Below are 17750 nucleotides of genomic sequence, written 5' to 3'. Positions count from 1 at the left end.
CTCATCCCCTTCATTTGGAAGGGCTCCAAATAAGAGAGTCCCTCATTCTGCAAAGTGTCCCTCTTCTAACGGAGAGGGCAGGCTGCTAGGACTCAGTCCCACCCCTGAAGGCATCTCGTGTCTTCCGTTAGGGTCACAGGATGGCAACGACTGTGCAAGCGCATGCCGTGCCCACTTGGGGTCCCTGCCTGTTGGTGACCGGGCCACCGAGATGCTCAGCAGCAGGGGCCTTGGTGTTTGTGGATTGTATGTGTGTGTGTGAGTGCACACTTGGCACAAAGACGTCTGTCACTTTTAAAGGGGAAGGATTTTTCCTTTAGTGTTGTTCCCGGAAATAGCTTTATTAAAAAATAATGTCACGATTTTTTGAACAGCAGTCTTCCCCTTCTGGCTTTGTGGTTTAGTAAAGTGGAACCAGTTTGACACCCGGTCCTGAAAATTTTCCTGTGAAACACGTATCTACTGCCTTGTTACTGCAAGAAAATGTTCTCTTCCCAGGGGTGAACCTGACTCCTGTGTCTCTTCTCTTCCCACAAGGTCGCATACTCGTGTCATATAGTGGTTAAGCTCCAGGCCCCTGAGCCGGAGAGCCCCCCTCCCCGCCGCCTCAGTTTTCCCCTCTGTGAAAAGAGGGTAAGAACAGTACCGACCTCACGATTACTGTAGAGAGTAAATGGGTTAATATTTGTAGAGTGATGGAAACGGTGGCTGGCACTCTGTAAGTGTTAGTCCGCCTGCTGTTTTATTTCTTGTAGGATCAGTAAGCATCATTCACCGGTGTCGGGTTGTATAGTGAGGACGGCCAGGCACGCTGACCGAACACTTCTGGATTCTTCCTTTTCACGATTCGGATGGTTGTATTTTGGAAAACAGTTACGCCTTTAACAATTTGGGGGACAAATAGGTTGTCACAGATGCTCAGTCAATTCCTAGAGAATTCATTTGCCCGAAGATGATGATGATGATGGCTAACACATGTATCTGGAACTTATATGTTCTGAGCATTGGCAAATATTCATTTCATCCTCACGACAAGCCTTCAGGTAAGTACAGTTACCATCCCCAGTTGAGAGGTGAGGAAACTGAGGCACTTAAGGTCTTGTTCAAAGTTGTACACTTCCTCTGTCAGGGTTCTTAAGTACATACTGTCTGGTCCTGGCCCCCCTCTTCGACTTCACCTTCTGCTCTCCTCTCTGTGGTGGTCCAGCCACTGGCTTCGGTTCCTTGAATGCCCTGCCTCAGGGCCTTTGCATTTGCTAGTAACTCACTCCAGTTCTTGCAGACCTGGCTCCTTCTATTCTGGTGAAACTCAAGTGGCCCCTTTCCAGACTCATATAAATTGTAGTCCCGCCCTATGGTTCCTCTTCACATTATCCTGTTTGCTTCCCCTGCTAGAGCAGGAAGAGGCCTTTTTCTGACCGGTTTACTACTATCTGGCACAACATTATTTAAAATTTGTTGAATAAATTTCGGTGCTAATGAGTTTCATAATGGTCTTAGCTCCTTCTCGCGTGTTTGCATGCAGCCCAAATCGTGTGTCTGCGTGTGTGCACACAGGTGGGTATAAATGTGTGAATGGGGAGGGAGAGAGAGATTCTAATCTCAGTACCGTGGTACAGAATCACAGGCCTCTCTGAGTTACAGTCCTAGCTCCGACGGTGACGGCCTGATGTTTTTCTTAGGGGTGAAGCACCTAGTTGCACTGGGCTCTGAGAAGACTGTCACACGTTAAGGGACATGTGTAAGGGTCTCAGCCAGCAAATGATCAACAGATGAAATCTTTTTTTTTTTTTTAATTTGGGTAAAACAGATACTACTCTAAAAAGTACATATATTTACGTACGTGTATCTTTTATACACACACATCTCCCTCTCTTCCACTGATTTAAATCGTATTCATTTCATTTATTTGTTCTAGGGGCCTCCCTATCAGATCTCTCCAAGGCTTCCGTTGGGGAATTTGGCAAAGAGATGGGGTGCCAGGAACCGGAAACCAGGACTTTGACAAAAAGGGATTTTCTGTTCCTTTAGCTGAGAGCTTTGGGCCACCGTAGATGCCCCAGGTCTTGGGTGAGGTGTGAGATTCACTGCCACGTTGGAGAAATCTGGCCTGGACGGACCTGTGTGGTTTGGTTAGGCTGATGATGGTGTTTCAGATGCCGGTCCTGCAGCTTGACGAGGCCACGTGTTAACTGCTCTTCTGGAACACGACCTCACTATCACCTGTTCTGCCCTAGATAACCAGTTCAGGATGTCCATCCTAGAACGTCTGGAGCAGATGGAGAGGAGGATGGCGGAGATGACGGGGTCCCAGCAACACAAACAGGGGAGCGGAGGAGGCAGCAGCGGAGGGGGAAACGGGAGCGGGAACGGAGGAAGCCAGGCTCAGGTACGGGCGTGCACTGACCATCACCTTTCACTCTGTGCTTTATTGATCACAAGTCCCTTGTCTGGTGCTGGTGTCATTCCTGGATTAGTCCCAGGGAGTGCTTTATAATCCCGTGCCCCTAAATTTTGAAATCTGTGTAATAACAGAAGCCTTGAACGGTGGGGCTTCTCAGTTGTTGACCTCCCTGAGCCTTAAATCATTGCTGCCGATCCCAGAATTCAGTGCTGCTGCCTGGCGGTGTGGCTCGAGGACATCCACTTAGAAAACAGGCCCAGTGGCGACTCAGAGTTCAGTTGGACTCTATTTTGTGTTGTAGATTCCATATCTATTTTAAATATAAATATAAAGCATGATCCAACTCGGCCATTCATAAAGCCTTTTATAAAGTCAAGAAGATCAATATCAGAAGCTCCCAGAGAAGCTGTTTCTGGAATTACTTGGTGTCGGACCACATTAGCCCTGCTATCCTGTTTCACATCTGCTTTCTCATAAATTCCAGGAAGAATTGGCCAAATGCAGGGACATCACTAAATATTTTTTTAGAGTCCCATTAGTCTTGAAGGCTTTATATAAGTTTTATTTACGGGTCTCATTTTGAGAAATGGCCTGGGCAGAAATTATTTTTCAGGAGACCCTAGAGACAAATTTTCAAAGGATGGATAGCATTCCCCTCTCTCTCTCTCCTACTGAGTTATTATTCCCTGCAAACCCCGAGCACTTTCCCCTCTTTCTTCAAGATTAATGATGATTTCCTATGAACAATTGCATTTTTAAGTGAAACGTTTGAGTTTTATGTTCCTTGTAAATATCAAGTGTTAATAATGTTTTAATACCAAATGTTAATATTTTGAAACCGAAGCATTTTATGGACCACACCCCAAAACCAAACAACCCCTTCTTCCCCGAATGTTCTTATTTCTTACCTGCCTTCAGAAGTCCAAGGGAAGACTTGGTGCACAGTAAAATATTATTAAGGCCACAACAGGCTTCTTGTTCACCTAGACTCCTACATTTTAGAAAAGAAGTAATCGTTGTTTGTTGTATCTCATGGCTCAAATCAGGGATTCCCATGAAAACCTTCTGTCACCAGAGTTTGCATCAAGGGAATGGAATATACTGTCCTTTTACAGCTCAACCATTCGGTAACTGGCCTACTACAACCTGATCCCATGTTAACTGCTATTGAAGACTCTTCTGTCAATTTAAGGTGGCCTCGATACATATCTGGGTCCACCTTTTGTGATAAAAATGCAGCTCTTTTTGTGAATGCAAAAAAATTTCCCTCCCTGCTCACTAACCCGTAACTTTCACGTGCTCATGAATATGTCTGTCTGATGCGTCGGGAGCAGCTCTTGCCTGTCCTTTCCGAGTCAAGGTCGTCCTTCCGCACGTTGGGATCACCCACCTTTAAGATGTTTTTTTGTTTTTTTGTTTTTTTTTTTTTTAACGGCCGGCATGAGTTTATTAGAGTTTAAGATTAGAAAGTAAGAAAAGTAGGAAAGCTCCGTTTACAGAGGGGACATTCAAAGGTAAAATCACCTTTAAGATGTTTTGACAGCTCTGGCGAGGATGACAGTGTATCGGTCACCCACCTTTTTATTTTTGCAAGGTGTTTTTCCAGACTGAAAAGAAGGAACAACAGTACTTCCATAGTAATTGAATTTTGTGGACTTTATTGCTGGAAAAAAAAGACTTTCTAAATAATACCAGAAATAAGAATCAGGCTAGAAGTATCCTTTATTTGGGGAGGATGTTAAACACAGAACTGCCGTCACAGAGACTCAGATAAACTGTTGAGGTTACTACATTCGATTTTATGTTTCTTGCTTTACCTGAATCGAGAGAAGAAAGCCATAGTTAAAATTAGTGAATTTCTCTTTCCCGTGTGCCTCTATCGTTATTAATATCACTTAGATTTGAAGGTCCCTAAAGCTTTCCCCAAAGGATGGGATCGTCACTAGACTTTTTAAAGTGCTTCTTTGCGGGGCGGGGGGGAGAAAAGATCCCCATCTAAGTGACTTAATTCTCCTTCGGGAGGAGCAGGGAGGCAGAGGTCTGGGTGTGTCCCCAGATGCCAGAATTGGGACAGCCACCCTGCTTTTCTCTCCTAGTAGTCTACGGTCCACAACGTGTACTTCAGCTGGAGGCTAGTGGCACTTTTTTAGCGGTGTATGCTTTCCCCGAAACGGATCAGCATGATGTTCATAATCCGCGTGTCAGCTGTAGTGGACTCCGGTGTTCTCAGCATTACGGAAGGTCACCCCGTGCCACACGCGTGGATGCGTGCCGCCGAGCTGAACCTCGCGCATTCTAGTCCGTTTCGCGATGCCCCTTTGTGCACGGTTTTGTGTTTCCTGTTCTGAGCGGCTAATCGTAAAGCATTTTGTTTCTCCTACATGAAAAGGTTGACTTGGCGGAGGGCCCTGGGTCCGCGGTGGTAACACACACTTCCTCCTCCTAGTGTGCCTCTGGCCCCGGGACGCTGGGCAGCTGCTTCGAGAGCCGTGTGGTTGTCGTGTGTGAGAAGATGATGAGCCGCGCCTGCTGGGCCAAGTCCAAGCACTTGATCCACTCAAAGACTTTCCGGGGAATGACCCTCTTGCACCTGGCTGCTGCCCAGGGCTACGCCACCCTCATCCAGACCCTCATCAAATGGCGGTAAGGCCGCGGTGCGGACGGCTAGTGGGCACCCTTGCCCGTCAGCTCGCACCTTCCTCTTGGGCGATTCCACTGGTGGAGAGAAATCTGGCCATTCAGTGAGCTTGACAGCCTGTGAGCAAAGGGCTTTCTCGGAGGACAGTTCCCAAGGGAATCTTACACGAACTTCTGCCCAAGAAATGGCGAGCGAGACGTTGCACTCTCTGCTTTCCTCGGGGCTCATAATCCGAACCGCCCTGTGAAATTAGGGACTCTATCTTCTTCACATCAGGGATGTTGGATGCCCACTTTGGTTTCATCTTTGTGGGTTTGATAACATTCTAGTATTTCTTGGACGTTGATTAATTGTGCAGTAATTTCTGGTACCATCCCTTACAGCACGAAGCACGCAGATAGCATCGATTTGGAACTGGAAGTTGACCCCTTGAATGTGGACCACTTCTCCTGTACTCCTCTGGTAAGGCATGGGTTCATTTAATCCCTGAGCCGTTTTTCTAAACTGGCATGGGGATGTGGTAAGGTCTTATGGCCCCATGGAGATGGTCAGCAAGGACCAACTTGTCCATTGGCGGGAATAGCAAAAGCGGAGGATGTTTTTTAACTTGTGCTGAGAAAGCTTGCTGTTTTCCTTGTTTTAGATGTGGGCGTGTGCTCTCGGGCACTTAGAGGCTGCTGTCGTGCTGTACAAGTGGGACCGTCGGGCCATCTCCATTCCGGACTCTCTAGGAAGGCTGCCTTTGGGGATCGCCAGGTCGAGGGGTCATGTGAAATTAGCGGAGTGTCTGGAGCACTTGCAGAGAGATGAGCAGGCTCAGCTTGGACAGAACCCCAGAATCCACTGTCCTCCGAGCGAAGAGCCCAATACAGATAGCTGGATGACCCAGTGGCACAGTGAAGCCATCCACTCACCGGAAGTACCCAAAGGAGTCACCGTCATTGCAAGTACCAATCCAGGTAAAAATGCAAAATGATTACATCTCAGAACTTGGCACATTTCCCATTTGCTTTCGTGCAGCAACCCTCAGAAAAGTCCACAGGATATTCACATACGTTTAAGGGTTTGGTTTTTGGGGTTTTTTGGGTTTCTTTTTTTTTTTTATGTTTCCGATTTTTCTTTTAGCTGTAAGAATGCCTACTGCTTCCCCCCTACCCCTCCCAGAAATAAATGCAGAAAGTAGAAAAAAAAATCTGTGTCCATTTAAGAAAGAAACACAGATTTTGGAGGACTGACTGAATACAGTATATGCTGCTGGGGAATATTTAAATGTTAGGGACGCATCTTGAGTTCCCGCTTTGCACTTTGTGTCTCTCAGGCAATAGAGAAAGTGTTAATTCTTTAGGGTTCCTAACTTTATCGCCTGTCCTGACTGTCCTTTCTACTGTACTTTTCAGAGCTGAGAAGACCTCGTTCTGAACCCTCTAATTACTACAGCAGTGAGAGCCACAAAGATTATCCAGCTCCCAAAAAGCATAAATTGAACCCTGAGTCCTTCCAGGCAAGGCAGCAGAAACTGCTCTCCACTGCACTGAGTCTGGAACAGCCAAATATCAGGAAGCAGAGCCCTAGTTCTAAGCAGTGTGTCCCTGAGACAATCAGCCCCAGTGAAGGAGTGAGGGACCGCGTCCGGGAAACCTCCCCTCCCGTTCCAGAGACTGCACGACTCCAAGCCTCTGGATCTCAGCCCGTAGTAAAGTGGAGTCCCAAAGATCTTTACATTGGTGTGTCTACAGTACAGGTGACTGGAAATCCGAAGGGGACCAGTGTAGGAAAGGATGCCGCACCTTCACAGGTGCGTCCACGGGAACCAATGAGTGTCCTGATGATGGCTAACAGAGAGGTGGTGAATACAGACATGGGGCCCTACCGTGATAGTGCAGAGAGCGAGGAGTGCACACAGCCCATGGATGACATCCAGGTAAGCACGGACCAGGTAAGCCCGCAGAGGCCGGGGTGGCCGTCAGAGCGCCCCCCCCACCCACGTCTTTACAGCCGGTTCCCGCAGGTCGTGTGATTTGCTCACCAGCAGACGTTTGGAAGTGTGTTCTGACTCATGAGAATGTTGGGGTGTCTCCTCTGCTCGGGCCACGTTTTCATTCAGAGGATCCAACGTGGTAAATGGGGCCTGAGCGCCAGGGACCTGGCTCTCTGCAGAGCCCTCCCCTCCTCCCACCAGCTCCTCAGAGCTCACCCGGGGCCCTCCAGTCATCTTCCGCTTCCCTCTGCATCCGGGGAGACTGGTTTCCTATTTAAGTACCGGTTTAATAGAGTCACAGCCCAGGAACGTCTAGAACAGGAGGCCTGTGGATAGGATTCTTAAATGACCTAAGTGACATGAGCACAGCTGTCATCTGGCTGTGGTAAAAGCATATGTGGCGTGAGGTGCAGCGAAATAGCCCTAGAGCCAATAATTGGCCGTCCTTGTGATAAGCCTAGAAACGCCAGGATCCCTGGGGCCCCTGGGTGGCTCAGTCAGTTAAGCGTCCGACTTCGGCTCCTGTCGTGATCTCACAGTTCGTGAGTTCAAGCCCCGCGTCGGGCTCTCTGCCATCAGCACAGAGCCCGCTTCGGATCCTCTGTTTCCCTCTCTCTCTGCCCACCGCCCCCTCAAAAATAAATAAACAAACAAAAAAAAATAACACCTCCAGAATCCTCTTGGGGCATCAAGCTTGCAATAAATTAAGAGAATATTTACTGAAGTAAACTTGAGGTTAAGCTATTAAGCAAGCTAATGCCCCTAAATAAAGTATTCCTTCTGTATTTTAGGGGAGGACCAAATGAGCAGCCTGAGTGGGAGTTTGGCCTCCTCTCTTTCCAAGTTCCTCTAGAACCCGAAACAAATGTCACAGGGAAAAACCCCCACGAGAAATTCAATAGGGCACCAGGCCTGTCGAAATGCCAGAGGAGGGAGGGGCCTGGAGGTCCCCCGTCCTGGCCAGCGTTCCTGGGGAGACGTCCGGCTGCTGAGCAGCTCCCCTCTGTCCCGCTTTGAGCACAGTGAAGAGCCCGTGTGCTCCCGTTCCTCATGGGTGGGCCGGGGGTTCCACCACCGACCTGCCGACTCCTACAGGCGTGGGAGGCTGCCTGAGAAATCAAAGAATTTTTTAGGTAAGGGGTTGGCAGAGTTTTCCCGTAAGAGTTTTACCATTGGCCAAATGGTAAATATTCTAGGCTTTGTGGACCCTCTAGACTGTCGTGACTGTTTAATCTGCTTTTAGAGCACAAAGGCAGCCTTAGATAATATCAGAGTGTTGGGCGCCTGGGTGGCTCAGTCAGTTGAGCGTCTGACTCTTCTGCTCAGGTCATATCTCACGGCTCCTGAGTTCCAGGCCCGCCTTGGGCTCTGTGCTGACGGTGCAGAGCCTGCTTGGGATTCTCTCGCTCTCTCCCTCTGGTTCTGCCCCCTTTCCTCCACCCCCTCAAAGTAAATAAATAAACTTTAAATAAATAAATAAGAGTCAGTGTGGCTATGTGCCAATAAAACTTTATTTACACAACCAGCTGCTGGCTCTGGCTATACCGTGTATCAGTACTAAGCAGTCTAGGATAGTATTTATAAACATAAATGTAAACATAATAATAAATCAGCAGACAGTGAAAATTGGCAGCTCAACGTGTTGAGCATCTAGAATAGTGCTGTTCACCGGAACTTTCTGCGGTAATGAAACGTTCTGTGTCTGTATGTCCCGTTACAGCAGCCCCTGGCCGGTTTGGTACCTAGTGCTGAAAACGTAGCTGGTGTGACTCAGGAGCTGGATTTCTGATTTTACATCATTTTAATGAACTTAAGTTTAATAGCCTTTGGGTACCAGAGCTCCTTGTGGCAGCTGGCCTTTGCTAAAACAGAATTGATGCAGGAAATACAAAATAACCCGAGAAATTCTACTTTACATTTTCACTGAGTCTTGAGAGAATGATATTCCGCTAAATCAAGAGCATGTATCTACGAAAAAGCAACAGCCTCAAGAAGTATTCCGACCAAATGAAAAAATACCATTGAAAAATAATGAAGTAATTCAAGAAATGGCAAGGCGGAGTTCACGGAGGACTGAAAAATAAAACCAGTTAAAACTGATCAGTCTGAGTACTTAGCGATAACGTGACTGTGTGTACAAGGCACTTGTTAAGAAGGGATTCTTTACATAGAGGAAGAGTCATATTTTAAAACTAACCTATAACTAATACTCTGATTATTTTAACAACACCAGAGAGGTGGGGTGAAGGGTGTTGTAGCAGCTGTCTTGTTTAGGGAGGATCACAGATTTCGTTCCACTTGTGTTATTGATAGGTAAGTGGAGGCTGAAATACGCTTGTTAGGAACGTCAGCTTCCTAACGTCAGCTAGACTGCATAAAAATAAGTGACAGAATTTCTAAGTTATTGGAAGGGGGGAAAAAAGGAAAGTGTGACCCACTTGGGGAAAAGTTCAGGAAAAACTGCAACAACAGAAATAAGCAGGAAACATAAAATTACAGGAGTATTTTCAAATGCGATTCATTCCTCACTTTGCCAACTGACAATTCTATTAAAAGATTCTCAGTTTGCATTTAAAAAAAAAAAAGAAGGCGGCAGAATATACTCTACTGTATGCTGTTTGTAAAAGATAGAACTACAATGAAATCACACAGGAAGATCATGAAAACAAAGCCATAAAGCCCAGAAGCCACTGACAAAGATATAAAAGACAAATGAGTATAAAAGGAAAAAAGAGGGGCGCCTGGGTGGCTCAGTCGGTTGGGCGTCCGACTTCGGCTCAGGTCATGATCTCGCGGTCTGTGAGTTCGAGCCCCGCGTCGGGCTCTGTGCTGACAGCTCAGAGCCTGGAGCCTGTTTCCGATTCTGTGTCTCCCTCTCTCTCTGCCCCTCCCCCGTTCATGCTCTGTCTCTCTCTGTCCCAAAAATAAATAAAAAACGTTGAAAAAAAAAAAAAAAAGGAAAAAAGACACAAAGCACAATTCAAGGTCCATAGTATGGAGGTACCTTTTGTTGGAGAAGATAAAACCCTTATGGTGGTGGACTGCTGTGTAACTAAGCACACAGCTTCTAGATGTTAAAGCAAAAACCAATAAATACAAAGAAATGTGGAAGCCTACCCGTAATCCTAAGGTGCCACTGACCTTTGCCTCAGAATGTGTCAGATTAAGTAGATACAGAAATGATGTAAAAACACGGAACTACACAATTAGAAAGCTGGCTTTCATACATAGATTTAATATATATGATAGATTTCATGCAGGATATGCTTGCATGTAATTATGCAGATGTATGTAATTAATAAACATAGCAAACATATATATGTGTATATATAATTGTTCTTTTTACATATCCCAGACACATTTGTGAAAATGGCTCATACGCTAGACCACAGCGAGAATTTGAGCAAAAACCCAAAGCTGCGCATTTAAAGGCTATCTTTGACCACAGTACGAGAAATGTGGAATTGGATGACATGACTTTTTGGGTCCCGCTGCTTAGCACGTTATTATTTTGCTTAAAGTTATTTAAGTTTCCTTGCTTTTTGCAGCCCTCACGATAAAAAAAAAAACGTGCCATGTGGCATCCCAGAGCGTGGCAGTCGTGGTGATGCTAAGATGTTCTTACACTGATAGGTGTTTATAAAATGAAGGATTGTTGGGGGCGGTGACCACATGTAAAGTTATAACTTTGAGTCTCCAGAAATTCCACTTTGCTCGTAATAAAATACTCGAATACTTTCACGGAAAACGAATCAAGGTAGGACTTCTGGTGCTCAAGTCGCAAATGAAAGGCCAACATGGAAGGAAAGGAAAGGCAGTGATAGTTTTTCATTTTTATTCCTATCACAAGAATTATTCTTGTTTATTGAAAACTTGGGAAATTACCCACGTTTTTAACTCAACATCCCGTAAAATCCGCCCCCTCTAAGTGCCCCGTGTGGCGAATCCGGCCCCATGTAGAGTACCTCCGTCACACCCAGAAAGTTTCCCGTGCCCATTGGCGGTCACCTCTGCTCCCCTCCCAGCCCCAAGCAACCATTGATCTGATTTCTATCCCCAGAGCTTTGCTTTTTCTGGAAATCTCATGTCAATGGCATCATAAAATATGCGGGCTTCGGTGTGTGGCTTCTTGCACTTAGCGTACTGATTTTGAGGTTCATTCAGGTTGTCAGATAAGCATTTTATCACCTTTGTATGGGTCCCTGGAGAACACCTTAAAATCGCTTAAAACCTTAAACGGCTGTCTTCAATTTCCATTTTCAAGAGACGTGCAAGGAAATTTTTAAAAACAAGGCCATATCTCCGAGTCTGATCAGATACGTGGCAGCGCAGACTCTCAGTGAGGAGCCCTAATTGTATCTATTAGGAATGTATTTGGGGTGCGAGTATCAGCAGCCTAATGATTTATTTTTCTCACATGACAAGAAATGCACAGGTTCATTTGCTCGGTGACGCCATCAGGGACCGAGATTTTCCCCCCAGCACTCTGTCCTTTTTGGCGAAATTCCTCCTGGCGCGTGTTGTTTCACGGTTACGACGTGGGTGCTGGAGCTTGTCTGTAGTCAAGGCAGGAAGAGGAGGGGACGAGCCCAGGGTGTTGATACTGTTCATCAGGAAAGCAGAAGCTTTGCCCCAAGCCCCGCAGCAGATGTCTGGAGAGGCTCGTTGTCCAGAAGCGGGTCCCATGTCCTCCCTTCCGTTCACAGGAAGGTGGGAAATCAAGCAGAGGATCATCTAACTGGCTTAGGTCAGCCATGAACTGTCCCCTCGGGTTGGCTCGGCGCTGCTCTCTAGAGGACTGGGGGTCTCTAGGCAAGGCCTTGGGGGGGGGGGGGGGGGGGCGGAGGGGGCATCCTTTAGGTTACCCATAGAGTCACCACGATAACATGTACCCAGGGACAGTTCCATTAAGTGGTTGATCCTAGATGCGAGCGGAGAGTAGGCACAAGGCAGAGGTCCCCTAAGATTTGACTAAAGGTTTCAGGCCAAACTATGATTTGGAGAGAATCAGGCGTCCGCACACTTGGGTGAGTTGTGTAAAACCTTACAGTGATACCGGGGTCCAGCGGATGGAGGTGGAGGCCCGCCCTCCCTTCGTTTCTCTTCCCATGGGTGGGCAGGGTCGGCGGGGGGGGGGGGTGCTGGATAACGTCTGCGGTTCTCTTTTAACATGAGTGTTTCTGTGACTTCCGGATTCCAGGTAAACATGATGACCTTGGCAGAGCACATCATCGAAGCCACGCCTGATCGAATCAAGCAGGAGAGTTTTGTGCCCACGGAGCCCTCGGCTTTGGAAAGAACAGACACTGCCACCATCAGCAGTACCATGAGCTGGCTGGCCAGTTACCTGGCCGATGTCGATCGTCTGCCAAGCGCTGCCCAGATCAGGTCCGTGGAAGTCCGCGGGCCACTGACCAGCGTGAACTCCCGGGCTCAGAGAAGGGCATGGGAGGCTCATTCAGTCTGATGAATGCTGTGTGATACGAGACCTCCCGATGGAAGGAAGGAAACTTTCAGGTCCCTCTTCCCCACCTCTTCCGTGACTTCTCTCCCCTCGTGCATGTGAGATCATGTCCCACGATGTTTCTCTCCCCCCAGTTCAATTGAAGTTTCGTCAAGGGCAGGAAAATGTCTTCAGTGGGCTTAGTATTTAGCATCGTGCTAAACTCGTAGCAGGTACTCGGTAGGAACTCACTCACTAAAGGACAGTTACAAGTACAGAGGATGTTTAGCAACTCACTGCACTGAAGGAAGGCATATTCTTGCTGGTGCGCAGTGGCTCTTGTCTCTTTACTCAGTATGTAATGGGTCATGCAGATCAGTCACCAGTCTCTCTCCCTTGTGTCTCCTCTCGTTTCAGAAGTGCATATAACGAGCCTCTAACCCCTTCTTCTAATACCAGCTTGAGCCCTGTCGGCTCCCCAGTCAGTGAAATAGCTTTTGAGAAACCCAGCCTTCCCTCAGCAGCAGATTGGTCTGAATTCCTGAGCGCGTCTACCAGTGAGAAGGTTGAGAATGAATTTGCTCAGCTGACTCTGTCTGATCACGAGCAGAGAGAACTCTATGAAGCTGCCAGGCTTGTCCAGACCGCTTTCCGGAAATACAAGGTAGAGTAGAAGAGCGCTCTGATGTTGTGACGTTTCGTAAGGTGGGGGAGAATAGACGAAAGTCAGAATCATCCAAACTAAAACCTGATGCCATTTTTTTCTCCCACTATATATTCTATAGAATTGTTATTTGGACTTACTATGTCACAGGAAATTATTAATAATTTTCAGAAGGCTCAGTGAAATAAAACCGATCAGTAGTGCGATGTCAGCATCTCAGTTTATTCTTGGCAGTGATAATGGATATTTATCCTTTAGTTAACATTGAGTAAGTTGACACCTCCACCACAAGGAATTTATGACCCAAAGCAGGGATTTCTAACTGGATGGAGGCCTGGGACTGACCGTAGGTGGCCCGTGAACTCCTAAAATTTTATGGTGAAGCTTGTGTGCGTGCATTTTTGGTGGGACAGGGTCCGTGGCCTTCCATATTCTCAAAGGAGCCTTTGACCACCCTGAATAGGTGTTAAAAGCCAATCATCATCGATCCCCAGTAGAGCAGCCCGGGTTAGGTTAGGAACGACGACGGAGATCTGGCAGAGCGCATAAGGACAAATAGTACAATACCTGACTCGTTAAATACCTGGCAAATGAAGACTTTTAGGCCTCCTAACATCCAACTATTATAGTTCTATTTAGAAGCAGGAATGGGAGATCTATTCTGTAAATTCATTTTTTTCCTGATTTGTGCTTCTAACTGATTATCACTGTATTTTGGTAAACCTGGGGTCTCGGAGAAAGTTACATGTGAGTAACAGTTCTATGTAAGTCTTAAAAAAGTTGAAATTTCTTACACTAAATCGTGGTTTTGCTTCACTTTACCCTTAAGGGCCGACCCTTGCGAGAACAGCAAGAAGTGGCTGCTGCCGTCATTCAGCGTTGTTACAGGAAATACAAACAGGTAAACCGCGGCTTTGGGTCACAGTGGGAAGTGCGCCTTGTCCAAACAACAGGCCCCTGAGGATGTTAGCATGTGGTTTGGCCTAAGAGTACTATGTCCAGTGCCCGATTCAAAGACCAACTTTGAATTATGTTGACTAAAAAAACAAAACAAAACAAAAAACAAAGGAAAATATTCCAGAGGGGGAAGGAAAAAACTACCCCCAAAAAACATTTGCAGTTAAACTTATCCCACAGGGTAATTTTTGTTCAGATGGTTGGCCTTCCGGTATGATCACCCAGCTGAGATGCTGATCTGGCACAAAGGAAGTTATCTGCATCTGAAGGGAGGATCTGTGTTCTAGTAATTTTGCCTACAGCCTCCGTAGCCATTAACTCCACTAGGGAGTTTGATGTGGTGGTCAGAGAAGGTGAACGGTGGCAGTTATCTTTGACCTTGAGTTGTATAAATTATATACTGTCCAGCCACTTTTCTTTTCCACTTCCTCCCATCCGTTTTCACACGAAGACTTGTAAAATTCTGAAGAAGCTCAGAACATCTTAAACTGCTTTCGCATTCCTCAGTTAAGACGTGCAGGAAGAATTTCTAAGTGTTCTTTACACAGGGTTGCTGTTTCCAGAACAACCTGTAAGCTTACCTAACTGCCATCCCTTGGGAAAGGGAACTAACTAATGTGTACGGGGCCCCTAGGATGTACGAGATCTTTTGGGCACATCATCCCATCACGTGTGCTCTCTACAATGATTGGAAGTAAATAACTTTATTTCTATTTTTCAACAAAGAAGCTGAGGCTCAGAGAAACTAAGTAAATATCAGACTTTCCTAACCACCTGGGTGGTTGGAAACCATACAAACTTGCCTAATTCAGTTTTGACTGGTCCATAGGATAAAGTTCAGGCCTGTCAGTAGGTTCTAGAACCTTCTATGAGACTATGCCATACGGAGGTTTTAAATGCTTATGTAAGGAATAGTGAATGCTGAGAAGTGGAAGTGTGGTACTATGTTCTCTTGCTACGATCCAGGGTTCACTTTGATTTCTGATATGGGTTGCCATTTTCTTGAGTTTCTCTAGGATTAGTGAAAGGGGGTGGGCTGGGAGGAGTCCTCGACTTATAGCCAATTGAGTTCATGATCCCAGAAAATGAAGGTTTATTGTGTAAACGCTGACACCACAGTACCTGGAGCTCTGCAGCAGGGAGCCACGCTCATATTAGAACAGATGCCACACAGAATCCACGTGTCAGGTCTGTGATTAAAACAGGTGTTTATTCCAAACATGAGTTCTGTTTTTGTTTTTTAAAACGCCCTCCCAGGGGCGCCTGGGTGGCTCAGTCGGTTGAGCATCCGACTTCGGCTCAGGTCACGATCTCACGGTTCGTGGGCTCGAGCCCTGCGTCGGGCTCTGTGCTGACAGCTCGGAGCCTGGAGCCCGCTTCAGATTCTGTGTCTTCCTCTCTCTCTGCCCCTCCCCTGCTCACGCCCTCTCTTTTTCAAAAATAAGTTAAAAACAAAACAAAAACCAAACCAAACAAGCAAAAAACTCTCCCAAAGGAGTATTGTCTACAACCAGGAAGACAGAAGGCAATATTTTTTGAAATACTGGCAAGTAGAAGACAAATATTTTGGAAGACAGAAGGCATTAAGATAGCCAGATTGCCTTTTTCTTTTTTCTTTTTTTTTTTTTTCCGGTTGGGAGTTTTATTGGTTCTGGTTTTTTATTTCATTCTATTCAGCAGTCTAACATTAATCTTGTATTTTCTGTTTCTCCCCAAGCTGACATGGATAGCCTTGAAGGTAATGACACCCAAGTCCCTCTCACAAACCATTTCACCAGAGTCACAAACGCCACACCCATCACCAGCGATAAGAAGGGGCCATTAAGACGGCAGGGTCTTGAAATAGGCATACTCCCCTTGCCAGGCCGCCGAAGTACGGTGCATCTCTGGGGACCATGTGGCTATTCCGTTGCAGTGGGTTTTGGCATTAACAGTCATTGGACACTTTCTTGGCCACGTCCGTCTAGAGAATCCATCCGAGCCAATTACCGTGAGCCCCACGAGCCCCAAAATGCACCACCCTGCTGCCCAGCGTGCTTCCCTGGGTTCCAGTAATTTCTGCATGTGCGGTATGCACAGGCCGAGTGGACGAAGGCCACAGGAGCCCTGCAGCATGCAGCGTTCTTGTCTTAGGAGATTTGGGGGCAAATGAAAACGGAAGGCAGGTCAGACAAGACCTGAGAGGATTCTTGCACAAGGGTCCTGTGTCTTGAACATTCTTGAGAGGTCAGTCCGTTCCCTGCCCTCAGTCCAGCTCATACAGGCAGGGATGTCCTCAGGCACAGGGATTTTTCTCAGGAGTATTTTCCCCCAGGATGGTAAGTTGCCTTCTTGTAAGCAAAGTGCTTCCTTGTGACTTCTTGACCCCAGAGCCCTCCTCTTCTATGTCTCATTAGAAGTTCGAACATCGCATTTTTGAAGTATGGAGAGCTCTGGGTTTTTAGTGCCTAGAGACCGAAATGGAAGAGAACTCCTTCTCCTGTGTGTAGTTCTGCAGCCGGCTGGGCGGAGGGTCACCGCTCCTGGCTTCTGGGGAAGTCCCTGGTTCCGTGACACTTTTCCAGGTTCCATGGCATTACCCCTGTGCCGGTCCTATGAGTGTTAATCTCTTGCAGGTTAAATGTCTTAAAGGTGTCAGCGTTTCATGATAAGCCTTGTATTTGGGACCTTGCAACTCAGACATGTGTCGTATGGAATGATAGTCAGGAATCGGAGGCTGACCGCTCCAAGTGGGCGTGTGTATGGGGGTGATTGGGATGCGTAAAAAAGGTTCTCTTAAAATGGGACAGTAGATGTTAATCTTAAGCATGTGAATTATACTTTCTAAATGTGTTCTCTTTATTCCTAAATGTCTAAGTGTATTGCTATCAAATGTGTTTCCAAGCAGGGCAAAATATTTGATACTGGGGGGGAAAAGCACATTTGAAGCAACGCGTTGTCTGAAGGCAACCTTTAAACTAATATTTTGCATTTGGGAAAGGTAGGTGAAGAGGTTCCTAGTTTGCATCCTTCATAATTGAACCCAAACCAGAGAATAGCAATAATAACAATGATAATAGTGATAGTAATAGTAATAATCACAGTAAAGGGTCAAAGCATTTTCCTGCTGTCCCTTCCCCAGCAAACCCAAAGGACACACAGACTCGGTGGCTACTGTTACTCTCCTGCTTATTCTTGTCTCCCTGCAGTATGCACTTTATAAAAAGATGACACAGGCTGCCATCCTAATCCAGAGTAAATTCCGAAGTTACTACGAACAAAAGAAATTTCAGCAGAGCCGGCGTGCTGCTGTGCTGATCCAGAAGTATTACCGGAGTTATAAGAAATGTGGCAAAAGACGGCAGGCTCGCCGAACAGCTGTAATTGTACAACAGAAACTCAGGTGGGTTGAGATTTCGTGGAGGGAAAGCTGTCTGGGGAAGAGAAGCTTTTGGCGTCGCCCAAAGAACGGCCCTGCCTGGACGTCGGGGGCCGAACGCGCGCGTTGCAGTGACTTTCTTTAAGGGCCATTCTAGATGCTGTGACTCTACGTAGCGGTACCGGAGCCTTTCACCGACCTTTGTATCTCTTTAGCCCCTCTCTCCACCCCGCCCCCACCCCCACCCAGTTATCGTGATGCTTGGATGGGAATTTGGCAGGCCCGAAGTTTCCTACTCAGGAGAGGGG

General features: G+C 46.7%; 1 protein-coding gene across 2 annotated transcripts in view; it reads left to right on the top strand.

Moving 5' to 3' along the window:
* Positions 1 to 2068: 2068 nt before the first annotated feature.
* The window catches only part of LOC125913617 (calmodulin-binding transcription activator 1-like), a 30203-nt gene continuing 14521 nt past the window's right edge, over positions 2069 to 17750 (top strand). Inside the window, exons 1-9 of one of the 2 annotated variants that reach the window (XM_049618850.1) lie at positions 2069 to 2389; positions 4851 to 5047; positions 5426 to 5504; positions 5686 to 6001; positions 6779 to 6963; positions 12221 to 12408; positions 12881 to 13127; positions 13957 to 14028; positions 17273 to 17466. In XM_049618850.1, the coding sequence (XP_049474807.1) occupies positions 2252 to 2389; positions 4851 to 5047; positions 5426 to 5504; positions 5686 to 6001; positions 6779 to 6963; positions 12221 to 12408; positions 12881 to 13127; positions 13957 to 14028; positions 17273 to 17466 (1616 nt within the window). In that variant the 5' untranslated portion in view covers positions 2069 to 2251. Of the gene's footprint in view, positions 2390 to 4850; positions 5048 to 5425; positions 5505 to 5685; positions 6002 to 6439; positions 6964 to 12220; positions 12409 to 12880; positions 13128 to 13956; positions 14029 to 17272; positions 17467 to 17750 lie in introns of both variants that reach the window. The other variant, XM_049618849.1, reaches the window with a different exon arrangement.

Source organism: Panthera uncia, assembly GCF_023721935.1.
Source record: "Panthera uncia isolate 11264 chromosome C1 unlocalized genomic scaffold, Puncia_PCG_1.0 HiC_scaffold_4, whole genome shotgun sequence".
NCBI classification, from domain to species: Eukaryota; Metazoa; Chordata; class Mammalia; order Carnivora; family Felidae; genus Panthera; species Panthera uncia.
This window is presented reverse-complemented; position numbering and strand designations above follow the sequence as displayed.